Raw genomic sequence first — 15,351 nt, 5'->3', positions numbered from 1 at the left:
ACTTTTATCTCAGTTTTCAGGTGATTGAAATTGAAAATTAATCAACAGGTCAATATATTTCCTCAAAATAGGGAAAATTACAAATACTTTTTTGAGGTGACATAAATAAAACAGTGGTAAAACATTCTGATAAAAGTAAACATACTCTTATATTATTTTTTTTCTTTCAAAATATCTTCAGCTTTTTTCTTCATTCTATCAGTTTTATCTTTGAGTTCCTCGATTTTATGTAATCCTTGCTCTAGTCGATTATCTATCTTTGATTTCAATACTTCTCTCTTTGCTAAAAGATCCTCCTTTTTCTCCTTCATGCTTTTATCAAAATTAGTTTTCCTTTCTTTATACATTTCTTTTAACTGTCCAGGACTGGGTACTGGTTTAATGTAACCCCATTTTTTCAAATAATTAATTGTTATAGTTGTACCTCCTAGTGTTACTGTATATCTTGCAGGTGTGGCTATTTTATAGCATGCATAGGCTATGGCCACATATCCCATATGTGAATCCCTCATTGAATTAATGATTTTTTCATTGACATGCAGGGCTTCTAATACCCCAATAATATCGACACCACTGAAATCACAAATCAAATCACTTCGAAGTAATAGATGAAGAAAACAATATTTCTCAAGCATCCAAGATAATTAAAGAGAATAATGATATTCTCTACTTTCAAATAGTAGCATTTCTGTATTATTGTGTGGGCATAAGATTGAGTTCATAGTATCATTCATCTGATGACATTAATCTTACCTACTAGCCATATAGTAGAATCCTCCAAACCAACCTATTGATGTGACAATGTGAACTGGTATCAAAACATACCAGTATTCCTTATACATTTGTTTGAATCTTTGAAAAAGGGATGGCTTTATGATTTCCTTTGACCCTATTTCAACCTTCTTTTTTTCGTCTGAAAAGTATTTGAAAGATCGCAATAACGCTGTAGACTCCACATCACATAACTTTTTTCTTCTTTGTACAGATTGGTATGTTGTTATAGTGTAAGTTCTAATAGGAAAAAGCGTTGAACTGAGACATCTGCATTCAAAAACTTGCAAAATTTTATTCGAATTCGAACGGATCAGTCTCGAAAGTATAGTTGCCATGTCCAAACTACCCTTAAATATAATATTCACTTAAAAGAACAAGGATTAAGTCCTTAAAAATATATAATCTTGGTTGAACATATTTCATAGAAAACCTCTTGTTTGGATTTACTGTGAAGTAAGAAATTTAATTATAATATATTTAAAGATATTTAACTTCGCAGCAAAACGGATTTGATGACATTTTAGATATAGGTTATTCCATAGACAAAAGGTTAATCATAGAAAAAAATTAAAGTACAAAACATAGATTTTTGACATTTGATTTTTTGACGTAAGATATGCTGACTACAGCCATAGGCGTGATTTCAAGGAGGAATATGGGGTTCACCCCTCATCACAAGAAATATTCAAATTCAGCTCATAGTAAACCTATTCAGCTGAATAGCTGAAGATTAATACATTCTCTCTTGAAAGTAGGAGCAACTCATTTTTTTCAATATTTTTAAGCTAAAAAATATATGTACCATTATGAAAGTTCTCTCAAGAATTATATTCAGGGCATCAGAATTTTCAAAGCTGAAACGTTATCCATAACAAATAAAATAATGAACTCCCTAATTAGAAATACCAGTGGTGACACATGTTCATCACCATTTTGGTGAGAGGTGAAGGATTTTCGATTTTAATTGTGCCTCTTTCAAAATATCTGTACTCGAAGTGGAACAGTTTTATACTTCAACTATCGAATTTTGCAGGTTGCTATCATTAAGGTACTGAATCTAAAGCCTCTTTTCATTTATAATGATTTTCTAACAATTTACTGATTTATAGTTTCCGCCATTTGGAAGAAAAGTAGTAATTTTTCTAAAATCTGAACATCACAAATATGTAAAACAATTTTCAACAAAGAAAAAGGAATATGTGAGATATCACCTTCAAAAATCTTTATTCTTTGGAAAATTGGCAGGATCATTTTCAACGTCACAAGTTAGTAATCATTCACGACAATTTTCACATATGTTTTCAAAGAAAAAATGATACTGGAATGTGAGATCTAGCTCACAATGAAGCTTGTCTGTATACTACAATGGGTTGGGTGTGCAATTAGAAAATCAGAAATCAGTAGAACTGATATATATTTAATGTTTAGTTTCTTGGTAATATTAAAATAAGATGGCAATAGTAACTACATTGAAAACATTGTAAAACTAAAGCGAATTTTATATATTCAGTATAACTATCACAGAATCCAACGCTCAATAATATATTTAAAAAAAAAGCAGCCAAAAATGGAATAAATTAGTACAATTATCAATCAACCTTATAATTCGATGAAAATATTTCTTATATCTTTTGGTTGAAAGGAGGTACCCCATACTAGTGAACAATGTCAAAATTTCATAAAAGATTGCCATATGCTCTCAGGCGCACATCAACAAAAACATTAGTCTATTACTCAATATGAGTTCTTACTTTGCCATTAATCCTTATTCACTTATTGCCTATTATATTAGTAATGTTTATGAAGCTTTCCTGTCAATATGAAGAATGGGTAATAATATATAAACAACCCAATATCAATAATATGGCAAGGTAAAAACTGAATTACCTATATCTAAAAATTGAAATGCACAGTAACTCATATCAAGTGGCAGTAATTCATCATTGCACTGGCCATGATGGTTTTATATATTCATAAAAAAGTGATCCTATAAGTACATATTTCATTAGTATATACTGATGTAATGGTAATGCTAGAGAAATATGATTTAAAAAAATATTCAAAATTATTTATTGCACTTCATTTCGGAGATTATTTTCATTAAGAGGTTTCATTCTTGTGTACTACACTGCTGCTGGAAGAATTCTGCTGTGCTATAACTTCATCAGATTGCCCTTGAATGAAGGGCACTTTATTTTCACGGCAATGAAAATCATTTATCTGTCAATTTGAAAATGTAATGTAGTTTAACCCTCTGATGCCCAAGTTTTTTTCTTTTTTGAAATTATTTCCGTATAGTTTCAAGTTAGCTTATGTATAATCTACATCTTTTTTTCGCAAATAGTTAACTGATTTACATTAACACCTGTTCTCACAAAATGAACCTATACTGAAGGCGGACATGGGCAGTTGAACTAAACTGCTCACAGGGAATAATTTTGTATACTTATATGCAACCAGTCTCAAGGCGGAGTTATGTATTAGAGGGTTAAATTATAAGAAAATTGATTAAATGAAATTAAACGAAAATTTCGTCAAGGGCGAGTCCTTGGTGGATAATTCTCACATGAGTTGAATGAAAAATATCATTGTTTTTCCTTTCTTTTGTTTATAATACAAAATGAAAACTCTTATGAAAAATCTTCTCTAATTGTGATGGTTTTACTGCAGTAGCATTTACACAAAAATTAATTATTGTTTTTAGGTCTGCCTATTTCAGAGCTACCAAGGAATGATAAGCTGCTGTAGTTCCAATGTCTATTGACATTGCTATAGCTTTGAGCAGAGATAATAAATAGCGAGTTTAGGATATCATGTGTTCTCTATTCCGATAGAATCAATTTTAGATTCGAGAACTCAATGATAAAACTAATATGTAAATGTTTACAAAATCACAACACTGCACATTGTACTCAGATCACAAAAATAATGCACTGAATAATGATTTCCCCTACACACTAAAATAAAAATGGAGCTAGTGTCAGGAATAAAATAATAAAATCCAAACATTTGAAAATCATATAGGCTTAACTGGGCAACACAAACTTAAATTTAGAATTACATAGAATAAACATTGGAAAAAACTAACCGGTATATTGATATGATGCTGAAACAGGATGAAGCTGTCTTGGTGTTGGAGTATGTTGCAGCCTTCGAACATGACAATTCCTGCACAATAATCGATCGCCAAGAGGGTAGCATCTCTTGTCTGGCTCATCTGTTAATTGCATGCCGCATTCCTCACAAACATAACAATCAACGTGAAAATCTTTATCCATTGAAACTACTCGAACAGTTTCTTCTGTTCCTTCCACTGGAGTGATACCTGAACAAATTTTATATTTATATCAGAGGACCAAGGTCAACACATGAAAATTATTCAAAATGTGGTATTTGTTTAGTTTTCCTTAAAACAAATCAAAATACGCTGTGCATGAAAAAATATTTCTCTCGATGAATAGATTGTCTATGTCTATGCAGACGAATAATCCGTTGATTTGTGCCAAAAAGAGGCAATGGTTATATAAGGGCATATACTTGTGGCGAGTACCGAATACACACGAATCAATTGTCTATATACTAGTTAGTATTCGTGACTATTCATATGTATTAGACAAGCATCTAATTCAGGCCTGATGCACCAGTATTGACAAATTTACTTCAAGTGTATTGACCATTATCATATTTGCCTTATTATCACATTTAATATACTTCACCTTAACAAAATGTGAACTAAAAGATACCCACCCTTTCCACATGCTGCACATTTTGGAGCAAACATCCTGTGATAATCATTCACACAGTAAATCTTATTATCAACATCCACGGTGAATGGCACACCATCCAAACACTCATTACAGATGCAACATCTGAAGCAGCCAGGATGATAGGATTTTCCCATCGCTTGAAGAATCTGATTGAATTAAGTGTAGATTAGTGTTATTTGATGGCAAAGTATTGACTAAGCCTGGATAATTTAGCCACTTAGAGCCGCTTGCCACTATGCTAAATTCAGTACCGAAATTTAATGTCAACTACAAGCGCATGTAAATATTCGGACTTTCAACTCAGTACTGACTTTAGCACACTAGCAAACAGCTCTTAGCAAATACTCTCTAAGTTACAAGATGTTCCCAAATATCCATGTACATATAAAAGGGGTATTTCATTGGCTAACTTCATGAGTACAGATAAATCAATTTTCTAATTTCCTTTTCCCAACGAAAGTTGGAGACTACAAAACCTGCATTCGGATGATCGTGACTTACACAAGAGAGAGCTGATAACAGTAAATGGCGCATAAAAGAAGGATGGAATCCCGGAAACAAGAAGACCTACGAGTAAACCGCCTAAAAGATGTAGAGGGCACTGCAGATGAATGATTAAGTTGTAAACAACAACAGGCTGTGAGCCTTAAACAGAGGAAGAAGAAGTATGAAAACCAGGAAATATTATAGAAATATACAAAATTACAAACACCTTTTACTCTTTGGGAATTGAATTGTTTTATGGCCCGGTAGGTTTTACCATTGTTTGGATAATCTTGTGTGAGTGGAATAACTCAACAGCTACAAGAGCTGTATTAAAAAGAACTCTTGAGATGTCAACACCTTGTACATTGGTAACAGAGCGTTTGCAAACCTACATTCATATGAAATTATCTCCCTCCAATATGTACATGATTTACTTTGTATATGGCATAAAATTCTAGAATGTTTGCAAAATACCATTATTTCATCACTGAATCATGATCATAAAGTATAGAAATATCAATGGGAATAACAAGTTCTTACTTCATATTTTGTTTTTGTAGTATGCCCAGATGTTTTTAGAGTTATTATTATTATTAAACAATCATAACTATGGAATTTGTCAGAACAAGTGGCCAACGTCAAAAAGACACACAGATACATTATGATAATAGGGTTGTTTCAAAATCATAATTTTATGTAGATTCAGAATATGATATACGATATATGATATATGGTATTCTCATTTGTGAAAGCAGGGTGTTATTGTGTTCCTTAACTTTCGGACGACCCTTTAATGTCACGAATAATTTCTTCTTCTACTTCTAAGTACAGTTGGTTACGCCAAAGTTTGATCAACCGATCGAGCGAGTACATAGTATGTTGTATGTCTCTGTGAATTCAAGAGTGGAAAATCTGAAATGTTATTCCTCTTTCTAATTTCTATACACCTTCCATGATTTTTTGTTACGTGATATTTTTCTGATCATGATGGAATCAGCAAACACCCTCAGAAACTTATTTGAATCAAAAACAAATTGAATCGTTAACACAGAACAAAAATACATCCAATGACTAACCATTTCCATTATTAAGTGGCCACAAATGGCGCACTTTTCTGCAGTTTGCTGAAATCCTGAATACTGCAAAAATTTCGGTTCGTTAGTCATATTTTCTTCTTCGTTTATTTCACCAAAGCTTACCAGGTAATCTTCTTCACAGTAAACTCGACCATGAACATTATAAAAGGCCTTGCCCCTTAGGGCTCGACCGCAAGAGCAACATATGAAACAATTGGTATGATAAAGATTACCCATGGCTTGGCATGCTTGGCCTGCTCCAGTCACTTTATCACCACATGTGTGGCATATACCTGAAAAAAAAACATATTATGTTTAATTTTGTCAACAGAAATTACTCTATCAAGTTCAAATCAATCCCACAACATAATTTATTACAAGCAAACAACAACAAAACTGATTTTTGTGACCTTTATGGCCAAAATTTATTGTTTCGGCTGGTTTAAACTGTCAGATTATATTTTTTCCGTTATTCTTGAAACATAAACGTCAAAATAAGAAAAAATGCCACCGCGCTCGAGAATGTACACCTGACGTTTTTTTTTGCAACTTTTGCGCCCTCCCACAACTTTTCGTCACGCTTAAATTGTCAGATTAAGAGAATGTAATTAACCACATATTATATCTTAATCTGACACGCTCGAGTATGTACATTGATCGTTTTTTCTTTACAATTCTGACAGGATGTCCTAGACAGATCCCCCTATGTACAGGTCTAATTTTTGGTAGAGGTACTCTACAGGGTCCCTTTATATTAATCTGACACGCTCGAGTAAATCCCGAATTTCTCACTTGGGCTCCCCAACTATCAGCTCTGCCGCCAATATTCGAAACTTAGCTAAGTTAATCAGAATTGAGGTTGTTGAAAACGAATTAGGAGGAATATCGAACAGTGTAATAAAGAAAACTATAGATGAGATTATTGATCCCCTAACATATATAGTGAAGGGGAATTTTTCCAGAACAGCTAAAAGTAGCACTTTTCAAGCCAGTTTTTAAGAGAGGAAATGTCAATGATTATGGCAATTACAGACCGATCAGTTTAATGCCATCATTTTCAAAGATCTTTGAACGAGCGTAATCAACTTATGGAATTTCTCATGGAAAATGCAATTTTCTCAGAATGCCAGCATGGGTACCTGAAAGGCAAATCAGTAAAAACAGCGATATACGATTTTGTGAAAAAAATCACCGAAGCATAGAAATTTGGCTTTTGGTTTGTTCATCGATTAACCAAAAGCATATGATTGCCCTCACAGTACACTTTTTATTGAATAATTAAAAACTTATGGAATAGGTGGACCAGCACTAAAATGGACAACTTCCTACTCCTACGGGAGAACACAACAGGTGGAAATACAAATAGAAAATCTTGTTGCACGCTCTGATAAACAAAAAATAATTTTAGGAATACCTCAAGGAAGTGTAGCAGGCCCAATTTTCTTCATATTATACATAAATGATTTTGGCGTAGGTGTAGTATGGATGGATAAGAGAATATCAAGAATAAACTATGCTGATGATACGAATGTCCTTTGGGTGGAATCACTATGGCCAGACTTAAAAATCTTGATGGAAACTGTGATGAGGGAAGCTAGCAAATGGATCAACTTGAACAACTTCATATTAAATACAGATAAAATAACTCTAATTTCCTGTCATCCAATGAATTCAGGCATTAATGACCCAGAGACAGTCAATATTAACACCAACAATTATGATCAGATAGCACAAAATTCCTAGGAGTATAATCTTGACAGTGAACTCAATTGGAAAAAACACATTGCCTATTTGGGAGAACAAATGCATCCCACAATATATGATTTTAGAGTAACATCAAAATACAGCTATCCTGAAGTGCTTAAAACAGTAGACCTTGCCACGATAGAGTCGTTCAGATTTGGACTTATGTCCAAATCTGCTTTTCATACTCCAGAAAAGAGTTATCAGAATTTTATGTGGTCTGAAGTATAACGAATCCTGTAGGGGCCACTACAAGCAAAAGAGAATACTCAATTCATATGGTGTTTATGCTCAGGAGTGCCTCCTCTTCTTCCATAAAAACCGTGACAAATTTGAGGGTTATAGAAATTTCAGAGATAAGTAAGCAACAAGAGGTCTGACATATAACTTACCCAAGTGTACCCTGACTACCACTCAGAAACAAGTAGAGTATAGAATTATGAAATTGTATAACCATCTACCAACGGATTTACAAGACAAGGATTAGAAGACCAAAGAATCTTCAAAAAGAAGCTGTACTGTATTATTTGGTACGCAAAGAGCCATATAGTCGGGATGATTGCTTGAAATGATCCAGACTGAAAACTTTTTTTTGTGAACGCAATTTCACTTCATTTCTTGTGTATACGTGTTATTTTCGGGGATTATTTAAAATAAAGGTTATTATTATGACTTTAGCCTTGCGGCGTTCACACTCCTCTCCAGAGGAAAATTCACTTATCCCAGATATCTCAGATATCAAAAGGATTAAGCTCTGTTGAAGCCCTTTCCAGGTTTTCGGGCTCGTGGTGGTGGTCGGGTCCGGGTCGCTCCTCGGCTCCCTGCCGTCGGTTGGATTCCTACTCCACCAGCACTCCCTGTCGGAGCAGACGGTGTTCCTCTGCATTCCCCATGTACTTGAGTACTGTTCTCGCCGTTCCCAGCAGTACCGCCTTCTGCATGACTCTGTAGATATTTTCGTCCAACTGAAGATTCCTCAAGTTCTCTGGTAGTTTCTTCGGTATCAGGCCTGTACATGAAATGCCAATAGGGATGGTCTTTATATCTTTCAGCTTCCACTGTTCCTCGAGATCTCTGTATTTTGAAATATTTTCAGTGTGCCTATCTAGAAGATTGTTATTATTTGGAATAGCCACGTCGATGAATAGTAGATACTCTGTCCTCATTCTCATTGAGCAATATGAGGTCTGGTCTATTGTGGGTTATTTTCCGGTCTGTGAGATCCGTACGATCCCAGTAGAGCTTGTGATGTTCATTTTCCAATACAGCATCCGGATTGTAATTGTAATAAGGAACCTTTTTCGAACTTAGAAGTCGGCGTTTTATTGCCAATTCTTGGCAACAGCATCATGTCTACTTTTGTACTCCGTGCCCGCGAACTTCTGACATCCCCCGGAGATGTGCTGGATAGTTTCATGTGTCGCACAGACGTAACGACAGCTATCGTCCGCCACTGAGGCATCCTTGGCGATATATGTATTTCATGTATTGAAATCACCTGATCCTGGATGGCGAGCATGAAGCCCTCTGTCTCAGGAAACAACCTTCCGGAAGTCAACCAGTAGTTCGACGCAGATATGTCGAACTACTTCCATGCGAAGGTTAGCTAAATAGTTTCTGAATTTTGCTTTCTGCAGAGTGTTCGACGATTTCCAAATGGCCCTGTTTTAGCTCTCACGGCGTAGAACTATCTTCAACACAAACTACTCGATGGAGTTCTGACGAAGCAGCCTTGCTCAGGAAATGTTTTCGAAGTCCTGGGACATACTCTTAAGGCCAGTTCCCATTATCCCTCTCAATCTGATCGATTTTTCTTGCCTGTTTTATGCCTAGATACTTGTATGTGTCTCCTTCCTTGAATGCTTCAATTTCTGCACCTTCCTTGAGTTTAAACTTACCATCTTCTATTATACCTTTCTTTATGTTCAGCAGTAATGCTGCATTTGTTTTTTGGTAGATGCGAAGAGTTTCAAATTGTCCATGTAAAGGAGATGATTCAGTTCCATCATAGTTCTACTGCCGCTCTTGATGGCAAATCCGTAGTCCGTAGAATTCAATCTATGAGACAAGGGATTCAGGGCCATGCAGAACTACAGAAGGCTCAGCGAATCTCCTTGGAAAATTCCGCGTATTATTGGAATTAATTCTGTTGTAATGGAGCCATCTGCTGCTTTCATTTGAAGACTAGTACGCCAGGTTGACATGGCGTTTTTCAGGAACTCAACAATATTGGAATCCACCTTGTAAGTCATCAAGAGCCATTCGTGAGGTATAGAATCGAATGCTTTTTTGTAGTCTATGTACGCAGCGTAAAAATTCCTTCGCTTGGAGAACGCTTGATTACAGTTAACTGAATCAATTATCAGTTGTTCTTTTGCACCCTGGGCTGTTTTTGGTGCATCCTTTCTGTTGCATGGCGATGATGTTATTCTTTTCGGAATGGTTGTGAATTCGGTTTGAAATGCACGATGTGATTAATTTGTACATCGTTAGAAGACATGTGATTGGTTGGTACTTGGATGGGGTTTCTGTATTCCTTTGGTCTTTAGGTAACAGGTATGTTGTGCCATGTGTAAGGAATATTGGCATTCTTTCAGGATGTTTCAGGTGTTTTCCAGTTGTGTAGTCCTCTGATAGCTGCTTTCACTTCTTCAATGTGATCATGTCATGCTGCATCGGCTCATATTTTATAGCTTCAGATTTTTCGTCTTCAATCCATCCAGAATGGTTCAATGGCTTCCTTTGGTGGTAACTTTCCATTTTCTCCATCAGACGATGTGAGTGACCAGTAGAAAGTTTCTTCCGACTTTTCGAATGAATTATTTTCTATTTTTCGGCTATAATTGCTTTTATATCTCCTCAGGCGTTCTGCTTACTGACTTAACTTTTGCTTCAGAGTGTCGAGGCAGTGGTGAGCTATAGCATTCTCCATATCTCGTTCTGTGTGTATCCTGTTACTGACCATGATTTCTTTGACAGCTTTCACAACCTTCCTTCCGCAATTCCCGTTCAAGTTCTCCGTCAGTCTTCCAATGTCTCTTCTTAGCCTTTCTGTTTTGTGTCGAAGACGTTTCTGCCATGGTGTCGCATGTAATTTGTGTAATTTTGGACCATCGTCCAATGTTCGGCGAATTTTTGCCCCTATGGTTTTCGCCGTCGTTAGCGCTGCACAGTAAAAAACTAGATACAGATATTCCAGTGAACTTCCGTTCTGTAGGTACTCAGCTAAAACGTCCTTATTCAAGATGTCGATTATGAGTGACAGTTTCTTGTATGTATTGAGTCAGGGAGGTGCTATTCGATGAAGAGGATCTGTTCCTTCCAGTTCGGCAGAGTATCTCCTCATATCAGAGTCAACTTATCGGTGGAGTTCTTCCCTATCGTCCTGGTGTTCACGCTCACTTTCGTTGCAAGATGGACTTTCAGTATCAATTTCTTTTGGCTGTTGTTACCCATGCATGTGAATTTCATCAGAGGTGTTGGTGTTATTCTCTATTGATAGCGGACGCTGTTCTTGTTTAATTGCGTCGATTCGGGCCATTGGTATTCATTTCTCAGAATTACGCGGTACTGGTCTGCCACCCGTTGTACAGTGACATTGAGATTTGAGTAGGCGTTGCAGAATTCCTCATGGAGCCTTTTCCTGTAGTTTGTTGTTCGTGTTCTGCCCTAACCCCGTGATGGAGTTATATATGCGTACAATAGTTCCATTCGTGGACGTTGTCCACTTCATGCGCTTTCTAATTAGCCCCGCTTGGGTGAACACTGGCTGAATATCCGGCGCAGCACCACTCCATCAATTTTAGAATAATTTTTCTTGTTTAGTGTACCATCTCAACAGATGGCGCCAGATACAAGAGTGGCTTACAGTGATTGTAACGAGACAGTAGCAGTGGTCTCATTTTCATCGTTTTCGCAAGAATATGGCGGATTTGGTTTCGTGACGTGGCGTGAGCCAATCCGCATTCCGAATTAGAGATCATAGCATTGAAATCAAAGATATTACACTTTGATTGAAATCTGTGCTTCTAAGCCGCCATATTCTTGCCAAATTTCCAATTGTCGCTACTGTCTTGTTAGAATCACTGTAGAGTGGCTTATCTATATTTGTAAGTTAATCTATGGTACCTACTGATTCAACTCAAAGAGCGAAGATTAGTGTTTTTGTCATCAGAACTTATAGAATTAATTCCAGTATAGTTATTCAAGAAAAGGTAGATTTCTTGGCCTACTGGTTATTACTATATTATCACTATAATAACTGCAATATTTACTATAGTATTATCAGATATTAAATATGTTCTGCTGTGTTCAATAAGCTAGAAACTAGAAAGGCAGTTATCACTCTGCTCAAATGTCTGTATTTTGTGAATTCTCAACAAAAATTGATTCGATTCTGTTGGTCCATCTATTAACTCAGTAATTTTTAAAAGAAAAGAAGCTAGAGACTAAAAATTGGAAGGGTGATGAAGTATGGGGTGGCCAGGTCAAGCCTAATTTTATGATAGCTATGCCAATGCTATCATCTCTCATTATGTGATGATTGACATAGCCTGTGGTAACATCTACTCCTCTTGCGTATCCTTTCTATATCTTCTTGATAAAAATATATTTTTTATGCAGCAGTCCCGAAAAGGAAACAAAGTATTTTGTAGTTGTCAACTTAATAGTTTTTTTAAGAAATTTTAAGAGAATTTTTTTTTCAGGCAGCGAAGTATAAGTTCAGGGGCCAGATTCTAAAATGTCTATTGGAACATGCAACAAATTTGATCTTATAATTGAAATACTTACCAAAGTACTCCCCTTCCTCTTCATGCTTTTCCATTTCTTCCTCTATTTGCCTTGTCATTTCTTCAATTTTCCTTTCTGCATCAGTAGGGCCCCTCGGCCTTGGTGGGGTAACACTATAAGGTAGTAGTGTTTTACCACTTATTTTCAATTTTCCACTCATAGTACTGCTATTGCTAGGTGTTGGACTTGGAACGGGACTTGCTCGTGATTTTTCTTCTAATGGCTTAGAAGATGGAGGTTTTTTTGGAGCAGGTTTAGGTGTTGGTGTTAATGCAATACCAGTTGCAGGAGATCTATCATAGGTTTTGGCAGATGTTGTTTGGAATGGAGTATTTGTACTTAAAGTGTGGGATGTATTACCGCTTCCAGTCATACAAACATAATCCCCACTATTTATTTCTTCAAGTTCTACTGGTGTAAATCTGGGTCTCTAAAAGTACGAGATAAAATTACTATCAGCTCATTCACAAGTTTTGCTTACCCTTACCTGATTATTTATAGGAACCTGTGGCCCTGGGGTAGCACCCACCGATTTCTTTGCATATGAATGTAAATTTTCATATAGAGGAGGCGCTTCACCATCTATTGGTAAAGTCCCCCTGTTTCCTGTAGCCACTTGAGGACTTGCTTTAGGATAAGCATCATTAATGTTAGGATTTTGTTGGTAATACACTGAACTACCTCGAGATCCATAATATTCTACATTTTCATAAACCCCTGTTGATTGCTTACTTAATTCAGTATCATTAGAATGAATAGTCGCATTCATTGCCCTTGTAGGACTTGTTATTATAGAAACTTGTGGTTGTGGCTTTCCACACTGCACATAAACATCATTTTCTTCTGGAATTCTATGAGGGTTAACTAATGTTTCTAACTGTTTGGGAGTGGCATATTTTGAGCTTGCGATTATATTACTTCTTTCATACATGGCATAATCTTTGGCTGAATTTTCACCATAGTCTCTCATAAATCTTTCGGTGTTTCCTACCGATTTCTGTTTCTGATGGAATGGAGATCCTTGATCAGAATTCGTCAAGCGATTATATCGGCGATCTACATCTCCTTGGGCGGAAAGGTTCATATGCTGCAGCTTATGTTCTAAGGAATCCATTTCGAGTTGACGTGAGGACTAAAAATTGATAAAAACTTTTTTCCTCGCCTGTATTTCAAAACTCAGACATCGAAGTCAAATGAAAAAAGTCACAAGACGTCAACAAATGTCAGTGAAGATCCGGCAGTTTTTTCCACAGAACACAGAACATAGAGCAGAGCACAGAACACTAATGTAGGAGCAAAGAGAAGACCTAAGGAGTACCAGAGTTTGTCTCTGAGAGTACTAAGGACTCTAGCACACGTGTGCTCAGTCAGTGGTGTACAGAGGTTGAAGGTAAGGCGCGACGCGACCTGACTCGTCTGGAACGGGTAGAGTGTGGGCGCATGGCGTCGCGTCGGATGTTCGTAGTATGATTCTGGTTCATAAAAAACAATACATTTGATTAGACTCAACGCGCATCGCGTTTCATCGGGTCGCGTCGCGTTTCAATAATGTATTTCCGCCTTTACTCTGTAATCTGTGGAGGTATATGAACTCCATTTCTTGAAAAACCAATGAAAGAGTGGACTGTACTAGATATTCGAAAATACCAAAGAGAAACTTTTAATCTTTGAATATACTCTCTAATCTTCTGAGTTCACAAACGGTGATACCTACGGTGGGCAAGCCTTAGTATCTCTTACTTTTTTGTTATATGGGAGGTTTGGAATAGTTTTATGTCCAGTTTTATAATCAACTTTAAAATCCCTCTAATTTTAAAGACCCCATTAGTCCTAAAAATGAAATCCAACGAAGCTTTGGAATTAGCATCTTAAGTTTCGTGAGCTACATTCGTGATCAGTTCACGGTCCGAAAGTTGGCACGTAATTTAAAATTTGCAATAAACTTAGGACAACACACTCAAATGAGTTTAAAATCATCGACTGCAGAAAGTGGCTGCTGTGTCTGTTGCAGTCAGAGATATTGAAGATATCTCTGATTGCAGTCGGCCAGTCGGACGTTTCGTCGTTGCAGTCGTGAACCCGCTTTTTTCAAAGATTTCCTCTTTGCTCTTTCATAGGTCCGCACAGATTGCAGAATAGAGAGTAGGTCCGTATGACTCTTAGGAGCAGTCAATGTGATAGGCGCAGCCAAAGATATTAATAGCAGTCTCTGTTAATAGTAATATCTTTGGAGGCAGCAGCCACTAGCCACTTTCTGCTAGTCTGCAGTCGCTGCATGCGTCCGACGCGAAAACCATACATGTAATTGACCACAACATGCATTGCACATGATCTATAGCTGGCACGAAATTCCTTGCAGAAGTGATAGTTCGTAATAACTTGCGAGAAATTTTTCCATGCTAGACTTGAATTTCATTACGAATGATAACAGAGAATGTTATCTGCTTAGCTTTCGCGCCGAATTGCACTACGGCCCGCGAATTAATTAGGTATGAACGCAGCTTTAGTTAAGTAGCCAAACATATCTGTTTACGGGAAACCCATATTATATTTAGGTGTACTTAACTGGGACTTCTATCAAGATCAGGTACTATAATAAAGGCTCGCAAGAACCTCTAATCTGGTGAAGAATCTATAAATACCCTCTTTGGAGGATTCCACTTTTCTCTAGTATCAATATCGTATTCGATTGACTGCATTAGTACACATTAATG

General features: G+C 36.5%; 2 protein-coding genes across 4 annotated transcripts; both read right to left on the bottom strand.

The window, feature by feature from the left end:
- Positions 1-37: 37 nt before the first annotated feature.
- Positions 38-1,320, bottom strand: LOC123311044 (uncharacterized protein C18orf19 homolog A). Its single transcript, XM_044894799.1, has 2 exons — positions 754-1,320; positions 38-573 (listed from the first exon to the last, which is right to left on the bottom strand). The coding sequence occupies exons 1-2, from the start codon at positions 1,107-1,109 to the stop codon at positions 153-155; spliced, it is 777 nt and encodes a 258-aa protein (XP_044750734.1). The 5' UTR covers positions 1,110-1,320; the 3' UTR covers positions 38-152.
- A 2,068-nt stretch (positions 1,321-3,388) lies between these two features.
- LOC123311580 (LIM domain-containing protein jub) lies at positions 3,389-13,873 on the bottom strand. 3 transcript variants are annotated; one of them, XM_044895624.1, is made up of 6 exons: positions 13,125-13,873; positions 12,638-13,067; positions 6,227-6,396; positions 6,104-6,166; positions 4,522-4,687; positions 3,389-4,099 (listed from the first exon to the last, which is right to left on the bottom strand). In XM_044895624.1, exons 1-6 carry the CDS (start codon positions 13,749-13,751, stop codon positions 3,858-3,860), a joined length of 1,698 nt encoding a protein of 565 aa, XP_044751559.1. In that variant the 5' UTR covers positions 13,752-13,873; the 3' UTR covers positions 3,389-3,857. The 3 variants fall into 3 exon arrangements, with proteins under 3 accessions (XP_044751559.1, XP_044751557.1, XP_044751560.1); XM_044895622.1 differs by having other exon boundaries at positions 6,104-6,396; XM_044895625.1 differs by lacking the exon at positions 6,104-6,166.
- Positions 13,874-15,351: the final 1,478 nt, after the last annotated feature.

Source organism: Coccinella septempunctata, chromosome 4, assembly GCF_907165205.1.
Source record: "Coccinella septempunctata chromosome 4, icCocSept1.1, whole genome shotgun sequence".
NCBI classification, from domain to species: Eukaryota; Metazoa; Arthropoda; class Insecta; order Coleoptera; family Coccinellidae; genus Coccinella; species Coccinella septempunctata.
Note: the sequence above shows the minus strand (reverse complement) of the source record. Positions and strands in the feature narration are given on the sequence as shown.